Source organism: Tetrao urogallus, assembly GCF_951394365.1.
Source record: "Tetrao urogallus genome assembly, chromosome: 21".
Taxonomy (NCBI): domain Eukaryota; kingdom Metazoa; phylum Chordata; class Aves; order Galliformes; family Phasianidae; genus Tetrao; species Tetrao urogallus.
Window position 1 is genome coordinate 4,493,239 of NC_136834.1, and position 19,713 is coordinate 4,512,951.

At 48.7% G+C, this 19,713-nt stretch overlaps 1 protein-coding gene across 1 annotated transcript in view; it reads right to left on the reverse strand.

Annotated features, from left to right (window-relative positions):
- The window catches only part of ACAP3 (ArfGAP with coiled-coil, ankyrin repeat and PH domains 3), a gene marked incomplete at both ends in the record, with an annotated part of 63,454 nt that overhangs the window by 21,675 nt on the left and 22,066 nt on the right, over positions 1 to 19,713 (reverse strand). The window contains 4 exons of the mRNA XM_079545447.1: positions 2,292 to 2,350; positions 9,055 to 9,108; positions 9,610 to 9,729; positions 12,231 to 12,288. Of these exons, the coding sequence (XP_079401573.1) occupies positions 2,292 to 2,350; positions 9,055 to 9,108; positions 9,610 to 9,729; positions 12,231 to 12,288 (291 nt within the window). The remainder of the gene's footprint in view (positions 1 to 2,291; positions 2,351 to 9,054; positions 9,109 to 9,609; positions 9,730 to 12,230; positions 12,289 to 19,713) is intronic.

Genomic DNA, 19,713 nt, shown 5'->3' on the forward strand with positions numbered 1-19,713 from the left:
ACTCAGATCTTGCTCCAGATGTCCCTGGCATCCTAACCCACTCCACAAAGTGTCACTGTGTCCAGCTGGACTGGCTCCAGACAAGCATTAGATTGGCTGCAGAGAAACTTGGCAAGGAAAGATGCCGGATCTTACACAGTGCCTTCAAAGCCTTAAGGAAATCCTCCCAGGACAGCATCCAAAAAGCCAAGCAAGCCCACATCCAGCCCTACGTACAGCCCACACCTGCCCTCAGAAGAAGCAGTGAGCAGAAAATGTCAGGTCCTGCCTGTAAAAACACATGCCTCCTCTTTCACTCTGTGACAAAGAACAAAACCAGCTGCTTTTCCAATTCATACAGGGCATTCTATCAGAGCAGCCAGGCCATCCAGCTGATTCTGTCCCATCTGATTCAATTCCAGGCATTTTTCCCCTTGTATACTTGGCACATTGATTTTTAATGGGAAATACCTGATTCACAATACCGACTTCCTATGCTTTATTTGTGCCTCATGAATCGTGAATGATGGTGAACAGATGCAGAGCTCACCTCTACTTTCTACCCATGGGACTTCTACTTACCTCAATGACAAATTGTTATAATAACTTAACAAAGCAGTTGAAAACTGCCAGTAAATAAGTAGCACCCACATATTCTTTGCCCTAGAGCAGATGAAGGTATGGCAACAGCCAGTGACAGCTGAATTCAGCCCCGTGGCAAACTATTTGAAACTGCATGCACTGATGTATGGATCAGCCTCTGGCCAGCTTAACCTACAGCTCCCTCACCTGTGTCTATTCCCAGTAGGAAGGAGCAGGAGTTTGGAGGCATGAGATGCTGCTGGGGAATTCTCAGCTCACCCTCCTAAACCAGGCTGCAGCAGGATGACTGAAGCCATAGCTAATAAAAGCCTCCTACTCAGCAAGGTTTGCAGCCCAGCAATGTGCTGAGGCACTCACAGAGTGTCTGGCTACTGACAGCACAATCAGGGCAAGCTGGCTTCTTCCATGTTTATCACCCAGCAGAGAACTTCAGGGCCTAAACGTGCAGAAAGCAGGCTAGGGGGTGAATACTGCCCTAATATATATGAATCACCATGCAAGGAAATAGTTTACATTTGTTCTTTATTCCCATCCTCAAAATGGTCCCAGGTGTAGGAATGACGTCCCCAGTCAAGGGCAGGAGCAATGCAAAGATCCACCCAACAGGGCCTGCACGTGCAGAGGCTGAGCAAGGTGAACGTGGAAAGCAAATTGCAAAGATGCTAAAAGGATGACAGAGCCAAAGTGAAGGTGAAATTCCCTTTCCCGCTGCCAGCTTTAAGGAGATTAAATCTCAACTCATCAGAGAAATGATTATAGAGAAAGTGGGGGTAGGGTGAGTGCCAGGCAGGAGGCTGGGGAATGTGGGGGGGGGGGGGGTCAGCTGGGGCCCCCTACACCAAACCACACAGCTGCTGAGGGATTCAGTCACCGGTTCCCATGGCAACCAGCTCATGCTTAACTGGAGGCCTGGGATGCCTCTGACCTACATTCAGCCAATTTGGGATCCCACACTGCACGTGGTACCTGCCCCGGGGAAAAGATGCTCTTGGAGGACGCTGTTAACGCAGAGATAGCAGAGAGAGATTGCTGAGACTTCGTCACAGCTACAGACTGTCCCCATCCAACTGGCTTCCTGGGCCACTTCAGCCCTGGGTGACTGAGCACACCATGCAGGGAGCCAAGAATACACTCATTTGGATGGGTCTTGAAGCGATGGGGCGTGGAAGTTCTTCCCTTCTGCAAGCATGCATCAGTTGACAGCCAGCATGCAGTGGTTTACATCAAGGAAATTCTAAATTTAACATAACACCAATGTGGAGCTGGCCCTGGCCTGCACAGGTCTGAGCACTAGAATGTGTTTGACTTTCAGACTCAGTGTGAGGGGAAGGAAGCAGAGATGGAGATTAAATCTCAACTCCATCACCCCACAACAAAGCATACCCTATAGCTCCATCACCCCACAACGAGCCAAGCCCACAATTCCATGCCTCCCATCTCCCCACAATGGCTCCATCACCCCAAAACACTCAATACCCCACAGCTCCATCCTCATGGAACGCCCCACAGCTCTGCAGAGGAAATCTGACTTTGAGATGCTGCTCTGATCTGGAATTATGCCTTGTGTCCAGCAGCAGCCATCACAAACAGATCCTTTATTCTGCCTTCAGGGTCTCTTCTGCCCCAAGCAGAGCCTTCAGTAGGTTGCAGTGCTATTTCCAGTGGAAGTTGAAGAAGCTGGAAACCAAACTGGTAAGACAAATACTCACTCTTTCACAAAATTGTGCAGCTGCTGCCGAACAGACCTCTGAGCCTGGTCAAACAGGATCTGAAAGAAAAGAAAAAGAATACCAAATATTTGGTATTTTGCAAATATTTGGTTTGCAACATGGAAGCATTTAGGAGTGAGCAAACAGATGCCATCTAGGACTTTAGCATTACTCCAGGGCTCGGTCATGCCCACTGCTCAACTGTTATGCAATGGATAATGACTTTTTTTGCCCTCTGGCTGCAGTAGTCCCTTACAAGTGCACAGTTCCTGTTCTGCAGCTCTCCAAGCATGCGAGACCTGAGCCACCAACCTACTTTCTTAAAAGAGCAACCATCTCTATAGTCAATTTTGAACCATTTCTCTCCAGAGCCTCAAATTGCTCATTCTGCCAGAGGAGGGCACTGTCACCTCAACACCACAGTGTCCTGGGAAGTAGACAGGAGCATCGTCTGAAGGTCCATCAGACCCACATGCTGATGAACAGAGGTCCAAGAAAGGTGGTATCAAGAGTTAGCTCCTACAGATCTTTCAAACATTACACTCCTGTCTGTTTCTCACAAAAAATATGGGGCCATTTCTTTACACCCTCTGCTCATCTCATCCCCAGCCCTTCCCACCTTCCCTTAAGAGATGGTACAAAGGAGCCTGCTCAGCTCCCTGCCATCCATCCCTCTCTGTTCCAGACGGGGCTTGGGATGCACAGGATCTTGGATAATTGGGACCAGATGGGGAGAGGCTCCCAGACCACACAGCTGCTGCAGCAAGGAGGGCACCTCATCCCAGGGTTACACAGAGAAGCCTTTGGTCAGGGAGCAGCTAGCAAGAGTAGCCCATGAGCAATGGACAAGGACCACGTCTCATTCCGGGAGCTCAAGACCCAGGCACTGGCCCAAGCCTTAATGAAGCCCTGAAACATCAGTGCTGGAGTCTGGCATCACTGCAGCTGTTTGGCACGTGTAGCCTTGCCTCGTTTGCTCCAACTTCACATCGTGTCCCGGGCAGCCAGTTGAATGTAGATCACACAACAGTAATTGGGCCTTTCCTCCTAAAGGAGGAACAGCATTTCCCAATCCAGCATTTGGCCTTGCTTTCTCTCCTTAAATGACCACAGCCCTTTCAGCAGAGGCTGTCTGAGCCACAGAATGAGTTTGCTCTTTTTCCTTTCTCTTTGAGGCAAGCTTAAGATTCCCAGTGGGAGGTTTTAAAGCAGGTTCTCTTGAAACCCCACCCGTCACTGGGCTTGTTGTGTGGATAAGAGCAGTCTGGGAATTCAAAGGGGCATCACTATGTTCTCAGCCCCAGACCCAATGCTCTCCATCCCTCTTTATGCACTGGAGCATGGGCCATGTTCTCAGTCTGAGCTGTGTCCACAACACTGTGATCTTGGCAGGCATTGCTCAGACCTGATACGACATGCACTCTGAGGTGTCACAAGCTTCAGCCTTCCCATGCGCCATAGCAATCTGCTAGCAAAAACACTCAGGTCCATTCCTGACATTTCTTTCCATGGCCAACAGCTTCACAGATATACAGACATCGTTAACATCTCCCATTAGGAGACAAATCACATTCTTGCTGCTACCCTAATGTACTGCTCCACTAGCAGCAGCGTTGGCTGCAGAGCCCCACATTCATTACATGCATTGCTGCAGCCAAGGACGAAGCAAGAAACCTGTCAGGAGTAGCTGAGCATAAACAGCCGTGAACGGCCTGTAAATATGAGCAAATGCAAAGCAAGAGGGAAAGAAAGAAACCCCCAGACCACCCAGTTTTGCATTTTTAACCAATGTAAATTATTCACTGCTCTTGGCATCCATTTGCCCTTCCAGAAAGCACTCCTAGAACTATTTGTCTGCAATTTTTCACATGGAGCAGCTTCCCTAAATGCTGTCTGTGCATTGGCGATGCTTCCCTCTACCCAAGATACCACGGTAGGGATATACAGATGGCAAGAAAGCCTTCTGGCATCCACCTGCACCTCCATCTGGAAAGCTTCCATCACTGGTTTCCACTGGAGTGATAGGTTCAGGGAGAGGAGGATATGAGCCTGTGGTGCAGATGAGCATTTTAAAGTAGAGCATACATTTAAATACATCTGATACATCTGTATCAGAACAGGAGAGCTATACATACAAGGAGAAAAAGACACGTACAACCATACACCGTTCTGCTCATGGTCCTCTTCCCTGCTCCTATTACTCACACCACAAGGCCCACACCACAGCCATGGTGATTGAGCTCCATCCCACCTTCCCACGGTGCAAGCTTTGGGCAGGGGCTGACAGGGGTGGTGAGAGGACACCAGGTAACAAATATGCTTCTCCTGCCAGCAGCATCTCTGCTCAGAAACACTGATATCCACATTACTCTTTATTTCCTCTTACATTTTGCCAGGTAAGATCAATACAGCATACCCAAGTAGGTCCCACCTAATTTTCAATGCATAATAAATGGAGTTTAAAGACCCAGAATTTCAACTACAAAATCATTCTTTGGCTTATTCTCTTTTCCCAGACATACTTGGAACAAATCATTTGGGATAAGATTTTCCAGACCAAATATCACCCCACCCTCTCTCAGCTTCCACCAAGACATGGGAAGTCCAGCCTGTGACTCACACACATCTGTGTTGAGGAGGGTCAGCATGAAGGAGAGGAGTTAACACAGCTTTTATTCCCATCTGGTTGGGCTGTGTGGTTTGGCCCTGCCTCTCTTAAGCGATGGCACAGCAGATAAATGCCACCCATAAACAGAGTTCCATCTGCAGTGCCTCTGGAATGCAAGCCAACACTACTTTGATTACAGCTTTGGGATGTCAACCAATCACTTCAGTTCGTGGGATGCTTGTTCCTGCCCCTCACATGTTATCGAAGCTGCTTCTCTCTTCCTGGAAAATAAAAGCAGATTTCTTAAGATATTGTAGAAATGCCCCCAAATCTGTCTTTCTGAAACCTGGCATCCAGCACTGCCATCAAACTTCAAACAGTAGCATCTCATCCAAGTCTAATGTAATGCCATTGCAGTAGGACACGATGGCAGCAACTGTGCCACCAGGAGATGAGAAAACATCCCTTGTCAGCTGGTAATTGGGTATCCTAAACTGATGCACCTCACTGGAGTAGCTGGGTGCACCTGGACCTTCCCCAGTGCTGGCAGAACATGCAGGGGGTGCACCCAGCCCTGGGGACAGCAGGCAGCTTGGAAGCACTCTGCTCTCATCCTTCCCTGAACTCCACCACTGTCCTCCACCCATGACATCTGCCATCTGCCCCACTGACTCATAGCAGCTTGGGTGGCTTTTCTTCTTGTCAGCAGGAAACGCTTCCTGGCTCACTCAGCACAGCCAAACCTCCCCTGCAAGCTGCTCCAGCTCCTGCTAGAGGATCCTTAGCAGAGCTGCAGTGACCTGTGGCAGGCAGGGAAGGCTTGGTGGAGCTCACAGTGATGCCTGGAGGCACAATGGTGAGGGCAACGTTCACGACCTGGAAAATACCTGGTGCTGCTGACTGTTCTCTAAGGGGGCTCAGACAGAGCAACCTTATCTCTGCAGCACTTTCACCCTCATCCTCTTGCTTTCCTTATCTTTCTGATTAGAGAGAGAGAAGGAACCGCATGGGAAAGAGCATAAGAAAGTGCAGATAAGGATGTCAGGAAGCAAACGTGTAGGCAGACTGGCAGATAAATTAAAGGGAGACTTTGTAGCTGGGAGCTGCTTGGGGATTTTCTCTATTTTGATTATTGATTGCTTTTATGGGTTGATCATTGTTGATTGTTTTCTCCTAATGTCTTTCCCACATAAAATTTTTTCTTTACCAGCTCTAGCAGCCCTGGATAGCTAGCCCACAGCCCCTTCCCCACACACAGACCCCATGTCCTACACTGTTAATACAGCAGTGGGCCATGTAAGTACAGCTAGTCAGATTCTCGCGTGCCTTTGGGATTAATACTGCTATGGAATGTGAAATATCAACACAAAGTGCTTTCAGATATTTCTGTGAGGTCTTGAAATGGCCCAAGATGGTTCATGGAACAAAACTGCTTTTGTGAATGAAAATGTCACCGGGACTGTCCCTTTCAGAGGGCTCTTTCCACGTTTGCTCTTGGCACTGATTCCTTCAGTAAATCCTTCTCACTGGTTCTGGTGACTCAAGCCTTTCCCCTGGGTTTGGGTTGCTGTTAGGAATTCCCTGGGTCAAGCTACGAAATCCAGAGAACATGCCCCCCCTTCTCCACAGGCTGCAGAGGGCTGCCTTGAGTACAAAGGACAAAAAAGAGAAGAAACCAATGGCATGAGTGGAAAACCCAAGCTCCTGAAATTGCAAGGAATTCTTCCAGTGTAAATATCCAGGTGACCCTCAGGAAGGAAACGTGCCCCCAAGAGGAAGGCAGAGCAATACCCAGAGAGAGCTGCCAGAGTTCCTTCCTGACCCCAAGTGCTTTCATCCCAAGCATGAGAGTAGGAAATCTTCCCATCTCTCCAGCTCACAGCTCCCTGCACCATGTAATAATGCCTATAAACACTCCAGTGCCATCCAACTTCACAGCTGATTTCACCTCCTCATGCAGTGGAAAGAAGAGCAGGCAGCACAGCAGTGAATTCCAACCTAACCTGAAGTTCTGGGAGCAAAAAGGTCCACTTGAAGTCTATGGTTTATCAGGATTATTTTTTTTTGGCAGTGGGGTGAAAACAAAATCATGAGTTTCTGCACTGCTGTAATTCCAAGCACCACTGCCTTGGCCTTATAGTATATGTCCAGTGGCAAATAATTATAAGCTAACCTTCTGGACCTGGTAGGCAACTTTGTGCTGCTTTACCTACAGGGATACCTTGTAATACTTAATTACATTCATAATGCATTGCATAAAAAGAGAGAAAAGTCATTTTCTCGTGTGCTGTCTGGCAGATTGCTGGTGCCTTTCAACTTGTTTTGTGCTTTGGGGAGGTTGAGAAGAAGGAAGGAAGGAGGTGAGCAAAAAACAAACAGGTTCTGGAGCTGATGGCAAGCATCTGTCTGTAGGCAAGCAAGGAGCTTTCCCAGTGCAGAGGAGCTTGGCAAGCACAGTCAAAATTTATTGACTGCAGTGTGGTATGCAGTGAGGAGGAGGGCTCCCAGGGCAGACCTCAGCCCCTCCAGCAAAATTCCAGCTCATGCCACTCAGCTCATGAGAAAGGAAATGAATGGTTCCCATTGGCGAGCTGTGCAGGAAAGCTGCTGCAAGGGTCTGGCATCCCTGTCTGCCACCCACTGCACAAACATCTCATGGAGGAGGCTGTGAACTGCTCCCCCATGAGTGCTGCAGGGAGCTTTCTAACTCCTGTGCATGCTTTGACAAGGAGGAAGGCAGCAGCCCAAGTGCAGGTGGCTAAGTGAACAAAAAGGCACAGAGAGCAGACTTGGCTCCTCAACTAAATTCACTTTTCTGTCATCTGTCTCCCAAAGGATGCTGTGATGATTTTTTGCTCTTGGCACATTAAGACAAAGGTGGTAATGCTCTGGAGCTCAGTGTGTTCATCTGCTAGAGTTTTACTCTTGGATTCTGCTGAACTAGAAGCTGGATATCTCCTGGCCGAGTGCTCCAGCAATAAAGTTATAGAACAAGCTTTTTCAACCAACTTTTTGGGATATTTTCCCTTCTTTTTAACTTGCTCCAGTTGTACATACTGTCCTGGCCGAAAGCCTAGATTGAGCACTGACAACTGCTTCATAGCTGAGCTCCTCAGACATGGATGAGCCAAGATACACATCCACACACACGCAAGCACACACACAAAGGAGATGGCAGAAGGCACTAAAAATAACTCCACTAATTGAACAGCCTTCGTCTGGCAGCGCAGAAGATGCAGCAGTCAATCCAAAGCCATTTCCTGGAGAGGGACTGACATTGCTGTGCAGCCAGGGGAGAAGGATGCTCTCCACAGGCCAGGGGCAGAGAGGATTTCAGCATGCTTTCCCTTATGCTTGCAGCTGCTGATAGCCCCTGCGTCACTTTCAGTGGGAACTCACCCCTGTGGACAAGGGTGGGGTGCATGGGAAGAGTTACACCGCCTCAGCTGGGAATTTGGCAGCCCTGGGAAGGGTCCTTCTGCTTATTAGTTGGCTGAGGCAAGAGCAATCCCAGAAGTGCCACTTTTGGCAGAGAGCAAGGATCCAGGGGAAGCTGCACAGCTGGCGTGGGGAGCCTACAGCCAGCAGCCAGCAGTGCAGCTGTGATCCCTGGGAACGGAGGAGTAACTCCTGGGGCTCACGTCCTCCTTGGCCACGTTGTCAGAGGGAAATTCAGCAGCATCAGAGAATCAGGATTTGATGTTCTCTCCGTGGACAAGAGCACACCTTTTTGCTGATGCTCATACTGGTTAACTCAATCTCTCCCCACCACCAGTGCCACTGTTTGTTCCCGAATACTGATGATTCCAGCAGAGCTGGAAAACCTCTTTTCCCTGTCATCTTTCACCAAACCACTCTCCTGCCTGCTTCCTGAAGTAATCACACAGATTTGATGCAGCTTCTTCTCCAGCTGTACACAGTTCACTTGTGTCCCAAATGCAAACATCATGCCTAATGCACTGCGACAGGGCCAGCGTGGTACAAAAGTGGGTCAATCCAGTGCTGACACCCCGAAGCTTCCTCCACTTTTAAAGCATTTGTGCTTTAAACTTCAACTGACTTCAAAATGGTGGTTCTGGCGTGGAGCCACCATGGATGAAGCACCTTCCTCTTCTACAAGATTTACAGATGCTGTGGCTGATGTTTGGCACTTACCATGTGATAGTTGATCATTTCCTGCAGACTGTCCCCAAATTTGTCGAGGCACTCCTGCAAAAGAAGGGAAAAGAAAAAAGAAAATTAGCAGTGAATAGAAGCAGCTGCCCTACATCCCCAGGGGCTCAAGGGTCTAAGAGGGACTCTTGTTAAGTCACTGAAGGGCCACTTGGCAAGAAGATGTTCAACAAACATCTGGCATGGAAGTCACAGGCTCCCCATCCTTTCCAGGTTAGTGCTGGAATCTCCATGCCAGCTGTTTCTTCTGCAGGCTGCTTACCCGTGCTTCCTAAATAACTGATGCTCACTGACCTAGATTGCAGTAACCTTGCCAGCACTGTGGCTTCTTAAAAGTGCAGTTCCCCCTGCAAACGATGAATCTGGCTGTGATCTTTCAACACTGCATTAACGGACAGTCTCCATATTCCTCCAAATAGAAAATCTCAGACTAAAGAGATATTTAAGCAGTAAAAAAGGACTTGGACATACAGTCCATGCACAGCATCAGGAAGCCTGCCACTCCCCAGCTCTCATCCACTTTGCAGGATGACTTACCGAAATCATTTCATCTTTCTTGCACTGTTGTGACAAATCCCTGACTCCGCTGACAAAGTGCTTGTTTGTGGTGATGTAGGCTTTGCCTGCTTCAATCATCCCGCTGCATAGCTTCACCAGCTGCACAAGGAAAGAGAAGATAGGCAGCTGATCACATTGAGCTGAAATGCAACTGGGCTGGTTTTAATGTGCATCATCATCACAGCACAAGACCTTCAGGACAGGATGCTAAATGAACAACCATAGCTGCACCGGGCAGATTCAGGGATGCACACCTCACTTCTCAGAGCATGTCACGCTGTCAGCACTTATCCCTTAGGATGAATAACTGCAGGCTCACCCCTGGGGACAGATGAACCAGGGCAGCCCATCTTCTCCTGTGAGTTTCCACTGTTCATCAGATGCTTAGGCATCAGGTCTGCACGTTCCTCACGTGCATGTTAAAACATGCCATCCCCATCAGCAGCTCTGTTGGAACTCCAGGGGAGCTCCCTGGATCCTGCAGCTTCCTAACTTGGGAACAGGTTTGCTGCAGCATGGACATACATCTTCAGAGAGCCCTTATTGACTTCTGATAACTTAACAGCTGCTGGGAACATTGCCAGACTTCCCATCCATAGCAAACTGCCTTCATGTACCTGGAATTGGCTGTGAAGACAGCAACATCCTGGCCCTAAGTACGTCTCCTTTCACCCAAGGCCCCTCGTAAAAAGCTCGAGTGAAACAACACAAATCCACAAACCAAAGACCCGAGAGATCTGCAACATTAATGGATGATCACAGAGTTTTTTGTTGTTTTTTTTTAATTTCAACAATCACTGGTTTACGCTTTTTAACAAAGCGCAACACTTCAGCTGCTGACAATGAACAAGGCTTGAAACTGAAGTTTTCCATTCTCAAAATCCAGGAGCTTTTTAGGGATATTGATCTTACTAATGATAAATGGCTTTACAAATCTACCCACCTGCCAGCCTCACCTACAGGTGATGGGGAGCTCTCAAGTCTGGCTTGCTGTCAGAGCCCCCCCAAAGCAGTGTGCACTGATCTGTGCTCTGTTTGTGCAGCCGTTGGCTCTGGGGTCAGTGCTGAGCCACGTTCTGTGCACATGTATTACAGAACAGCCTCACTTGCCTCTGTCTGCAGTATTGTAAGAATATAGCAATATATAAACACACATGCAGTCACACACAATGTATCTGTGTATACACTGTACGCACAGTCCTCACTCTTTCACACTCACCTCCTCCCCTGTCCACACAATCTAGCAGAGCAGCACTGGGAGCCAGCAGAGAAGGAGAGCAAATAGATGCAACTCCTGTCACATCTGGAGCCCAGATGGACACAAGGGTTTGGACAGATCCTCTGGAAAGGAAACTCAGCTTATTCTGCAACGTGGCGGTTTCTAGCAAACATTCCTGTGTGCAAACATTTGTGGCCAAGGCTGTCTCACTAGTAGCTGAAGGCCACTCAGCACAAGCACACTTTGAAACTGCATTTCCTACTTCTTGAAAAACATCAGAGAGCTCAGACACCATCGGTAGGAAGCGTGTCTGTGACAGCTGGAGGAAAACCTGGGGTCACACTGCACAACCAGGATATCACCGTAATTGCTGCCAATAGAACAAGATTGCTTACATCTGTTGCTTTACTGCAGTCCTCACCCAAAGGAGCTCAAATCACTTTGCAACAAAGCACTGAACAGCTCTTGCACTTGCAGCCTCCCCTGCTTGCCCTGCTGGTTCCTTGCACACCAAGCTGCCTAACTTTAGGAGCACTGAAGCAGCAGTGCTTCAGTCAGAGCAAGCTGTGCCCCAGGCTTCATCTTCAGCACCCCAAGGCTTGTCCATAGAGGAAGACAGACAATCTCAATCCCTCTGCAGCTTTCACCAGTGAGACTAGTTAGCTTCTGCAGGTGTCCATTTCTAGCAGCTTCAACACTAAACAGGTTTTGTAGGACACAGGTTTGCCTAGAGCTGACTTCAGCAAAGCCATTTTTCCATCAGACATTGGGTTTTTCTTCCTTGCTTGCTTTGCCAGCAGCTCTTCTGGCTCCTCCTCTTCTCTGTTCTCATTGAGAAACAACTTGGCCGATGCCTCAGACTTCAGGAGGAGTGGGGGTGGAGGAGGCGCCTTCGAGCATAAAGCTTCTGACTCAGACCCAAGCCACCTCAGCACTCCCACACTGCTGTCCCTCCATCCTTCACAAAGCTTCAGAGGCAATGAACACCCCTTGCCCACCTCCCCACAGCATCCAGCAGGGCAGTGAGAGAGCTCCTCATGTCACAGGTGGTAGAGAGGGGAAAAGGACAGCACTGCAATACCTCACCACAGCAAGAAGGCAGTCCTCAGAGATCCAGGAGCAGACAAGAAGACCACCGTGCAGCGTTATGAGCCCCAAGTCCTCTTGTCCCAACAATTTTGGACATTGCAAAGGAGCCCTGACAGGTGCCTGTCAGTAGAGGGAGACATGGTCCTATAGACAAGCCCAGTGCATTATTATACATCAGCTGACTGACAGCCTGTGATGGGCCCTGGTTTTACAGGAGGCTGGTAGGCCATATTCCTCAGCAGGAAGCCATCAGTCCCTCTTCCAACCAACATGCTAAGCTGCTCCATCTTACCTTGTCAAGCTTTGCCTCTATCTCCACCACATCTGTTTCCACTTCATCGATGGTTGCCCTGAAATGAGAACATTGAAGCCATAATTAATTGGCTGCTTACGATGATTGAAAAGTCACAGAAAAGATCAGAGAGATTACAGTATGTGTGCTGTTGGGGGACGGGAAGGAAGGATTCATACTTCTCCCCACGTAAGCCCAAGTCTTACCTTTAGGAATCCCACCTGATCAGGAATGAATTCCACGGGGCAGGCAAAAGGGATGGAGATTATGCTATCCTCCATCAGTGTCGTGGAGGCATTCAGCTGTACTGTGACAGTCACACAGAGCAAACTCTTGCTCTGACCCTGCAGGCTTTGCTAACGGGTGGCACCTCAGCCATCCACTCACAAACTGCGTGCTTCCCCACCACCAAAACTGACTTCCTAAGCTGTAATTGTGCCTGAAGAGCAGCCATACAATGAGCAACGTCCTCCGAGCCTCAGGAATGACACTCAAGCAGAAACACATCTCGGTCCTTCTGTCACTGAAAACCTTAATTCTCCCCCACACGTGGCCCTTTGGTTGCATACAGACAAATCTGCTCTGCAATTAATGGATCTGTTTTCTCTCCACGTCAGCAGACAGATGTGACAGTAAGAGGCCAGTGGGATCCAGCTGCAAAGGTCACCAGGCCTCCCTCACAAAGTGAAATAGCAACATGACATCAGCCATTTGCAAGAGGCATTCCCAGGCCGAACCATGAATGACCTTTTTCAAGGCCAGCATCCAGCAGCACACATTGCAAACTTGAGAGCCTCCTCCTGCAGAGCTGCTCGCTGCTATCCTCTGCTTGCACAGCTCATCCTTTAACCACACACCTGGAAATGTGGTAAGCCTCACACCATCCCTATGCACTGAGGATATACAAGCTAAATTCCACTGCAAACAGCTTCTTACATCTGCGGGCTCGTAATTTAAAATGTTGGTTCCTGGAATATTACGCTTGGGCTTTAAAAATAATCCAGCGCTGAACATTTGCCAGGTGAAAGAACAGTAGGGGAGAGATGTGATTTAGAGCCACGGGAATCAATATTCCTATCACAGCAGAAGGGAAAGATGCTCACAGACCAAAGGGAATGGCAGAAGTTCCGAAGGAACCATTTCAGCACGTAGGAATTCTATGCCTCCAAGCTCTGACCTGACTCAAGGGTTCCTGCAGTGTGAAGATGTACTGCTTAGGTGCTGTAGCTAGGGACCTTCTGAAGACCCACTGGGCTTCTGCTTTCCTGCCTGCTCCCACAAACCATCCCAGCTCCTCCCTGAGCAGCTCTCCAGAACCCAGGCAGCAATCTGAGCTCACCCTCCATCAGTAGGACTGCAGACCAAGCCCTGGTGATTCATTATGCAAGTGCAGCCTCCCTTGTGCCCTCTTTGAAAACACAGCCAAAAAAGAAGCTTCTTCCTCTCTAATAATGCAGCAGTGCTTGAGCTTTATTGCAGCACATACGGTTGCCTTTAGGAATGGCAGCCTGGCTGTGCCAGGGGCAAAGCTTTTGAAAGAAATGGAATAATTAAAGAGCTGCTTTCAGGCCGTTTTTCCCCCCCCCCCTCTTTCAGCTATTTTTGTTCTCTGGGTTTGGAAGTCGTGTGCCTTCATGCATCGCCCTCTTACTGCCAGATTCAATTTTTCCACTTGGTTTCTTCTTGCTTCTTATAGCTGGACATAATAACCAGCTAAAAAAAAAGAGAGAGAGAGAGACAGTATTTCTGGGGCTGCTTTTCTTTCCAGGAAAGCAACAGCAGCCGTTGCTTAATCTGCCGACATCAGCTAGAAGCTAATATAGCAAGGCAGTCTAGCAGTGTGTTTCCTGCCAGAAGGTGGAGAGAGCATCTATAATTTACTCCCCTTTTTTATCGTGCCCTAAGAAAAGGAGTTGATATATTTGGACTCTCTGTGGAGGAGGAAGACATTTTGGGTCTGGAATCCACTAAGGTATGAATGCAATTGGCCACGGCTGGGGCAGCGTGAAACCTGAGCTTTACATTTGCTACGCAGACTTGATATGAAGGGTCCCAAGCATTTGATTTCAAGGATGTTGTCTCAGGGACCTTTCCAGTTTCAGGACCCTGCCAGAACTCAGATACATCACAGGAAGCCAGGGTGAGCCTTCAGCCACCCTTGCCAGAGAACGAAGACCTTGGAGAGATGCACCATGAAGCAGGAAGGTGCAGTGCAGCCATGCAATCAACCCAGATATTCTGTAAGTGCAGGACAAAAGGACCTCATCCTCTGCCAAGTGCCCAATTTCTACCCCACAGTGTCTTTTCCTTTATGCCTGGTCTCCTTGGCAAGGGACCCTTCTTTGTGCAGCTCTGCCCTTTGCTCCTTGGGAAGCCATGTAAGTGCTTGCACACAAACTCACCCCAGTCCCTCTGCAGGAGCAAGTGCACCAGTGCCAGAAAACCTCATTATGATCTGTGTTGCTCCAATGCACTGCAAACAAGCTGGCAAGGAGCTAAAGCAGTGATAGCTGAAATCTTTCTGGGCAGGCCAATGCTCCAAGGAAAAAGCCCTGAGCAAGCCACAGTTCCAGCTTCTTGAACACCTCATTTCCCATCCTTCAAGGTTACAATATCCAAAAATCCACCCTTGGACTTACGGAACTCAGAATGTCCTTATCCTGCTTACAGATATGGTGCCAGAGTCCACTAGACACTCTTTCCTAGAGAAATAGTAGGTTTCAACTGGGCTCAATTCTCTGCCAATATCATTTCCGAACTCAAATTCTCCCACTTCCACCAGTGTGCCACAGATAAAAGGCTTTCCAGTTACACAAGCAAACTGACAACCTGCAATAACTCCATGGGGATGAGTAATGCCACCTCAGCATCCTCCTTCGCTGCTCCATCCCAAAGGACCACAGAAGCAAGAGAAAGCAGCACAGCAAGAGGCACTGCAGCTGCAGTGTGCACACAGGGATGGTACATCCTAAATGCTCACAGCTGGAGGCATCTGGCTAGGAAACCAAGGGATTCTAACAGAGGGAATTGAATCCCTTCACCTATACCCCAAAAAAGCAACATCCCCATTTCTGGGCAGCTAAAAGCCATGCTGTCATCTCCTGGCTGGGTGCCCTTTGTGCTTCCTGATGCTGTGTTCTTCCTGCTAATGCTTTTCCAGGCCCTGGGCTATTTCCATCATGAGGGAAGAGAAAGCAAGCCACAGCCTCATCTGCTAGATGTTCTGCACAAAGCAGAGCCCTTCCAACCAGAGCAATGAGGCTCAGGCTTCCTTCATCAGAAGAAATTCCCCACAGTCCTGAGGGGTCTGCAGTGGGAATTTTAATTTGTGCTTTAAGAAGCCATTCAGAAGCACGATTTGCGTGGGACAAAAATCTTCTCAGAAGCATTCTTACATCCCATGTGGAAAGGAGCAATAAACCTATACTGCTAGCAGATAATAGGGTCTGCAGCAAGAACACATCTGCCCATGCCCTGCAGCAGCCTGGTTCTGCCCTCTCTCAGCAGACAGCCCAAGCCCAAGCCAAGCACAGCATCCAAACACTGCTAAGATGTAATCAGAGTAGAGTCAAGGATAAAGGTGGAGGGGAAATGACATCCCAAACAAAGCTGCCACGGGCAAACCACCTTTTGAGATAGATCACCATTAGTCACCATTTGCTCCTGACTGCTGAGCAATAGGTTTACAAACGGGACAAACAGTGACCGGAGCATCCGTGGTTACCAGCTGCCACAAAAGGCATCTCTTGACTTCCCCATTCCTAAACTGATCAACATTTGGCTCACAGTGATACCGTGAGCAGCCCGTGATTAATTCATGTTTGGAAACCTCGGGGGGTTTCCCAGGTGATAAGCTGACTACAGCAATGAACAGCCGTGTATTAGATGAATAAACTTTGTGATTAAACAATAGCACGTTAATAATGAGCTTAGGCATGAAGTGATCAACACACGTTTCTCAGAGCAGCCTGGCTGCATTTTTCACATTTCTTTTCTCTATGGGGGGGATGATGGGTTTGGTTTTCTCGGCCTTCTTTGTTACCTTTGACGCAAACACACGCGTGCTTTAAGGAAGACAAGTGCAGTAGAAATCCAATACCAAACAGAGTATTAAAAAGCAATAAAACGACTTAAACACTCTCGGTTACCTCTGGCAATGATGTGAAGAACAGCTCCAAAAGGACATAAAGCGTAATTCCAAATTATTAGCTGCTATAACAGCAACACTTCCACTTGCGGCTCTCAGAGCTTCTCACAAAGCTGACATCATTACATCCCCTTCTTCCCCTTGGGAGCTGCCTTTGTTTTTCCTCACTTTTCCAGCAGGGAAACCGAGGCACAAAGGGGGAAAAAAAGTGGTGCCTGCTGCACTGAATCTGATTGCTGTGCTGAGCGGCCAAGAATGGCTCAGTAATTCCTAGGAACCCACCTTGCACCAGGAATAGCTGCATGCGTGTGTGTGCGATGCAGAGGGGACTCAATAGTGAGAAAATAGCTCATACAGCTCCAAATTAGGCTGTTGCAGGCCCTGCACTACATGCCACTGCAGTGATGTTCAACGTGAGCTTTCCAAGGGTCAGGACTGCAAATGGGAACTCCCAGTACAATTCCTGATGGCCATAGCATTGATGGGAGGAAGCTTTCCCTGACTCTGTGTCCCATTATCATGGGATAAATGCATCTTTCCCTCCTCTGCAGCAGTGTTTGGAGGATTCATTACACAGCAGTGCCAAAACGTTCAGAGCCAGGAGCTGGAGGTGTGCAAAGCACAGTTGTTATTATTTATTAAATCTGACCCGGGCTCTGCTTGAGATGGAGTGAAATTGGTACTTGCCTTGATGAGACGAGCCCTGCCTGAACACAGGCTGGCACAGACACAAACTGCTTCTCATTCGACTCCTTCCAGAACCATCAGCAGCCTGACAAGGTCAGCAGCAGCTGCCAAACCTCCTTCCAGAGGAGCACAGAGTTCTCTAGAATTTCAAACAAGCAGCGGGTGTGCCTCCAAGGAAAGGGGCCTGCAGGGGGAGGTGGGATTTCACATCTCCCTCCATGTCTTTGTCTTCTGCAAGATGCTTTATTTTTAGAGGTTAAAACTGAGATGAGGTAAAAGCCCAAGCACTTATTATTAGTGGCACTCTTTGGACTGATATATATATATACATATATATATATATATTATTTTTTTTTTGCAAGAGGAGAAAGTGCTGCATTCATTCCATGGTGAAATTCCACTGTGGGTAACCCTACAGCAAGTATATTAGTCTCACCTCCTTTTGTTGGCTGTAAGATGCAGAAAAAAAGAAAAAGAAGGAACCTGACACAGACAGGCAGCAGAACTAGCCAAGCTCTAAAGCCAAGCTATTATTAGGCTCTTTGAATACCCATCCAAAACCTTCTGTGCCCTCTGGTCTTTACTGTTCTTCAAAAAATTAAGCATACTTTGCATCTCTCCGTCAGTGTGAGCAGGCAGCACCATGGCAACAGCTCCATGGTGACAATATCCCTGACAACCAGGTCCTGCAACTGCCACTGCTTCCAGTTCTGAATGCCACGATTCGCCTGGCTTTGTGGAAACAGCCTGGAACCAGTTGTGAGATGGAAACAGCCAATGGTTCCTGAGGATAATGAGCAGGGCACACAGGATACAGGGAGATGTGAGCACTGAAACTGGGCAGTGTCGTTATATATCAACTCAGCAACCCACCTCAACTGGAGCATGGGCTGGGAAGGGGTGAGTCTGGGTGAGATGCTTCCTCTGGGTGAGATGGTCCCATCTCAAATTGGACACCTGCTAGAACATTCATCCTAGACCTGGGGAGAGCAATGGTGGGGAGAAGAGTGGAGGGAGGTGAAGCCCAGCAGGAGCCAGGTGGAACAAGCAGGAAATCTTCCCTGCCCCCTAAATCCTGTTGCTGTCAGCTAAGCGTGGTCACAGTTACATGAGCACTACCAGACAAAGGACTCTGCCCTCCCTCAATTACACACACAGCAGTGGGATGCCTGGAGCCATACAGCACTAATTTGGGATTAAGTTGCACCTGAGGCTGTAGAGGTTTGGTGGTTGATGGCCTGGCTAGAGAGCGCTGCTGCCATCTGCTTCTCCTTTGCTCTTTCCCTATTAGCTCTCCACACAAACCCTCCACCCCAGGTACCACATGCTGGCCAGGCACAGCCCCACTGTGCTGTTCATTGAAAAATTAGCAGCCACCACGGCTTTCAAGCTCTGCTGCATAACAATTTCTAATCAAACCAGCCTTTCTCGTTGCATTTCCATCAATCTTGTGCATGCCAGTACTCAGCCTTTGCTCTGCTGTACCTCCATTCAAAACACCTGGTTCTCCACATGGCTGCAGCACATGGACAGCATCATCTCTCACTGCTCCCTTTTTCCTCCAAGAGAGGAACCAGCTCAGAACCAACTCAGCAGATATTGAGCCCATTGGCCCCTATAGTCTATTATTATCATACAATCATAGAAAAGACCTCTATGATCAAGTCCAAGCCCAACCCACCCCCACCATGTCCCTCAGTGCCACACAATTCTTGAACACCTCCAGGGATGCTGCCCCACCACCTCCCTGGGCAGCCTGTGCCAGGGCATCACCACTTCTTTCAGAAAAGAAATCCTTCATCATATCCAACTGGAACCATTGGCACAGCTGTGTTCAGTAGCAGGATGAAGGCACTGCGTATCCCATCTTCTTTACTCCCAGGAGTGTTTCTGGTTTTATTGATACTGGTTTGGACCAGGAGAAAGCAACCTTAGGGAGATGCCCTTCCACTAGCCTCAGAGCCAGCTGCTACCTGCCCTCACCCACCCTTACCAAGTTTCTGAGTGGATTCGTTTGCTTCCCTGAGGGCTTCAGATAGTGTGAGCAGTGCACCTTGCACAGTGCAGCTCCTTGGTCCCCTTGTTTTTTACCTCTGTGCCTCACAGTGAGCTCGCTGCCCTCTGTGTGCAGTGGGGAGGGAGTTCCTGCAGTCCCCTCTGGCTGCAGCACTCACACAAAGGACAAGTCCATGTTTATCTGGTTCTTTGGTGCGTGCATCACCACGGCCCTTTACAGCTCAGCAGAGAAGGCTTCCTGCAGCTGGAGTTACATGCCTTGGAATATCGTAATTCAAGGGTGGGTCTGAAGAGAAGAGGCTGGGGAGAGTGCTGTCTGACTGGGAGCAGGAGCATGGGAGCTGGTGCTCCTGGGTCGTATCCTTACCCCTGGCAATGACTCAGCCCTCCCATCAGAAATTGCTCATGCTCGCTCCCTGCCTTGGCTTCCCCATCTGTAAAATGGAGCTGCTTTCACAAAGCTGCACTGCAAACTCGACTTCATGACAACTGCAACACATTCAAATATCTTCAGATCAAAGATACTGTGAACAGATTACTGGTAATACTTGCCAGAGATTTATTAGCACACTCCCAGTGATGACAAGTCAATAGCCTTCCCAAGCGTAAGTGCTCGACACAGTGCAAACACTG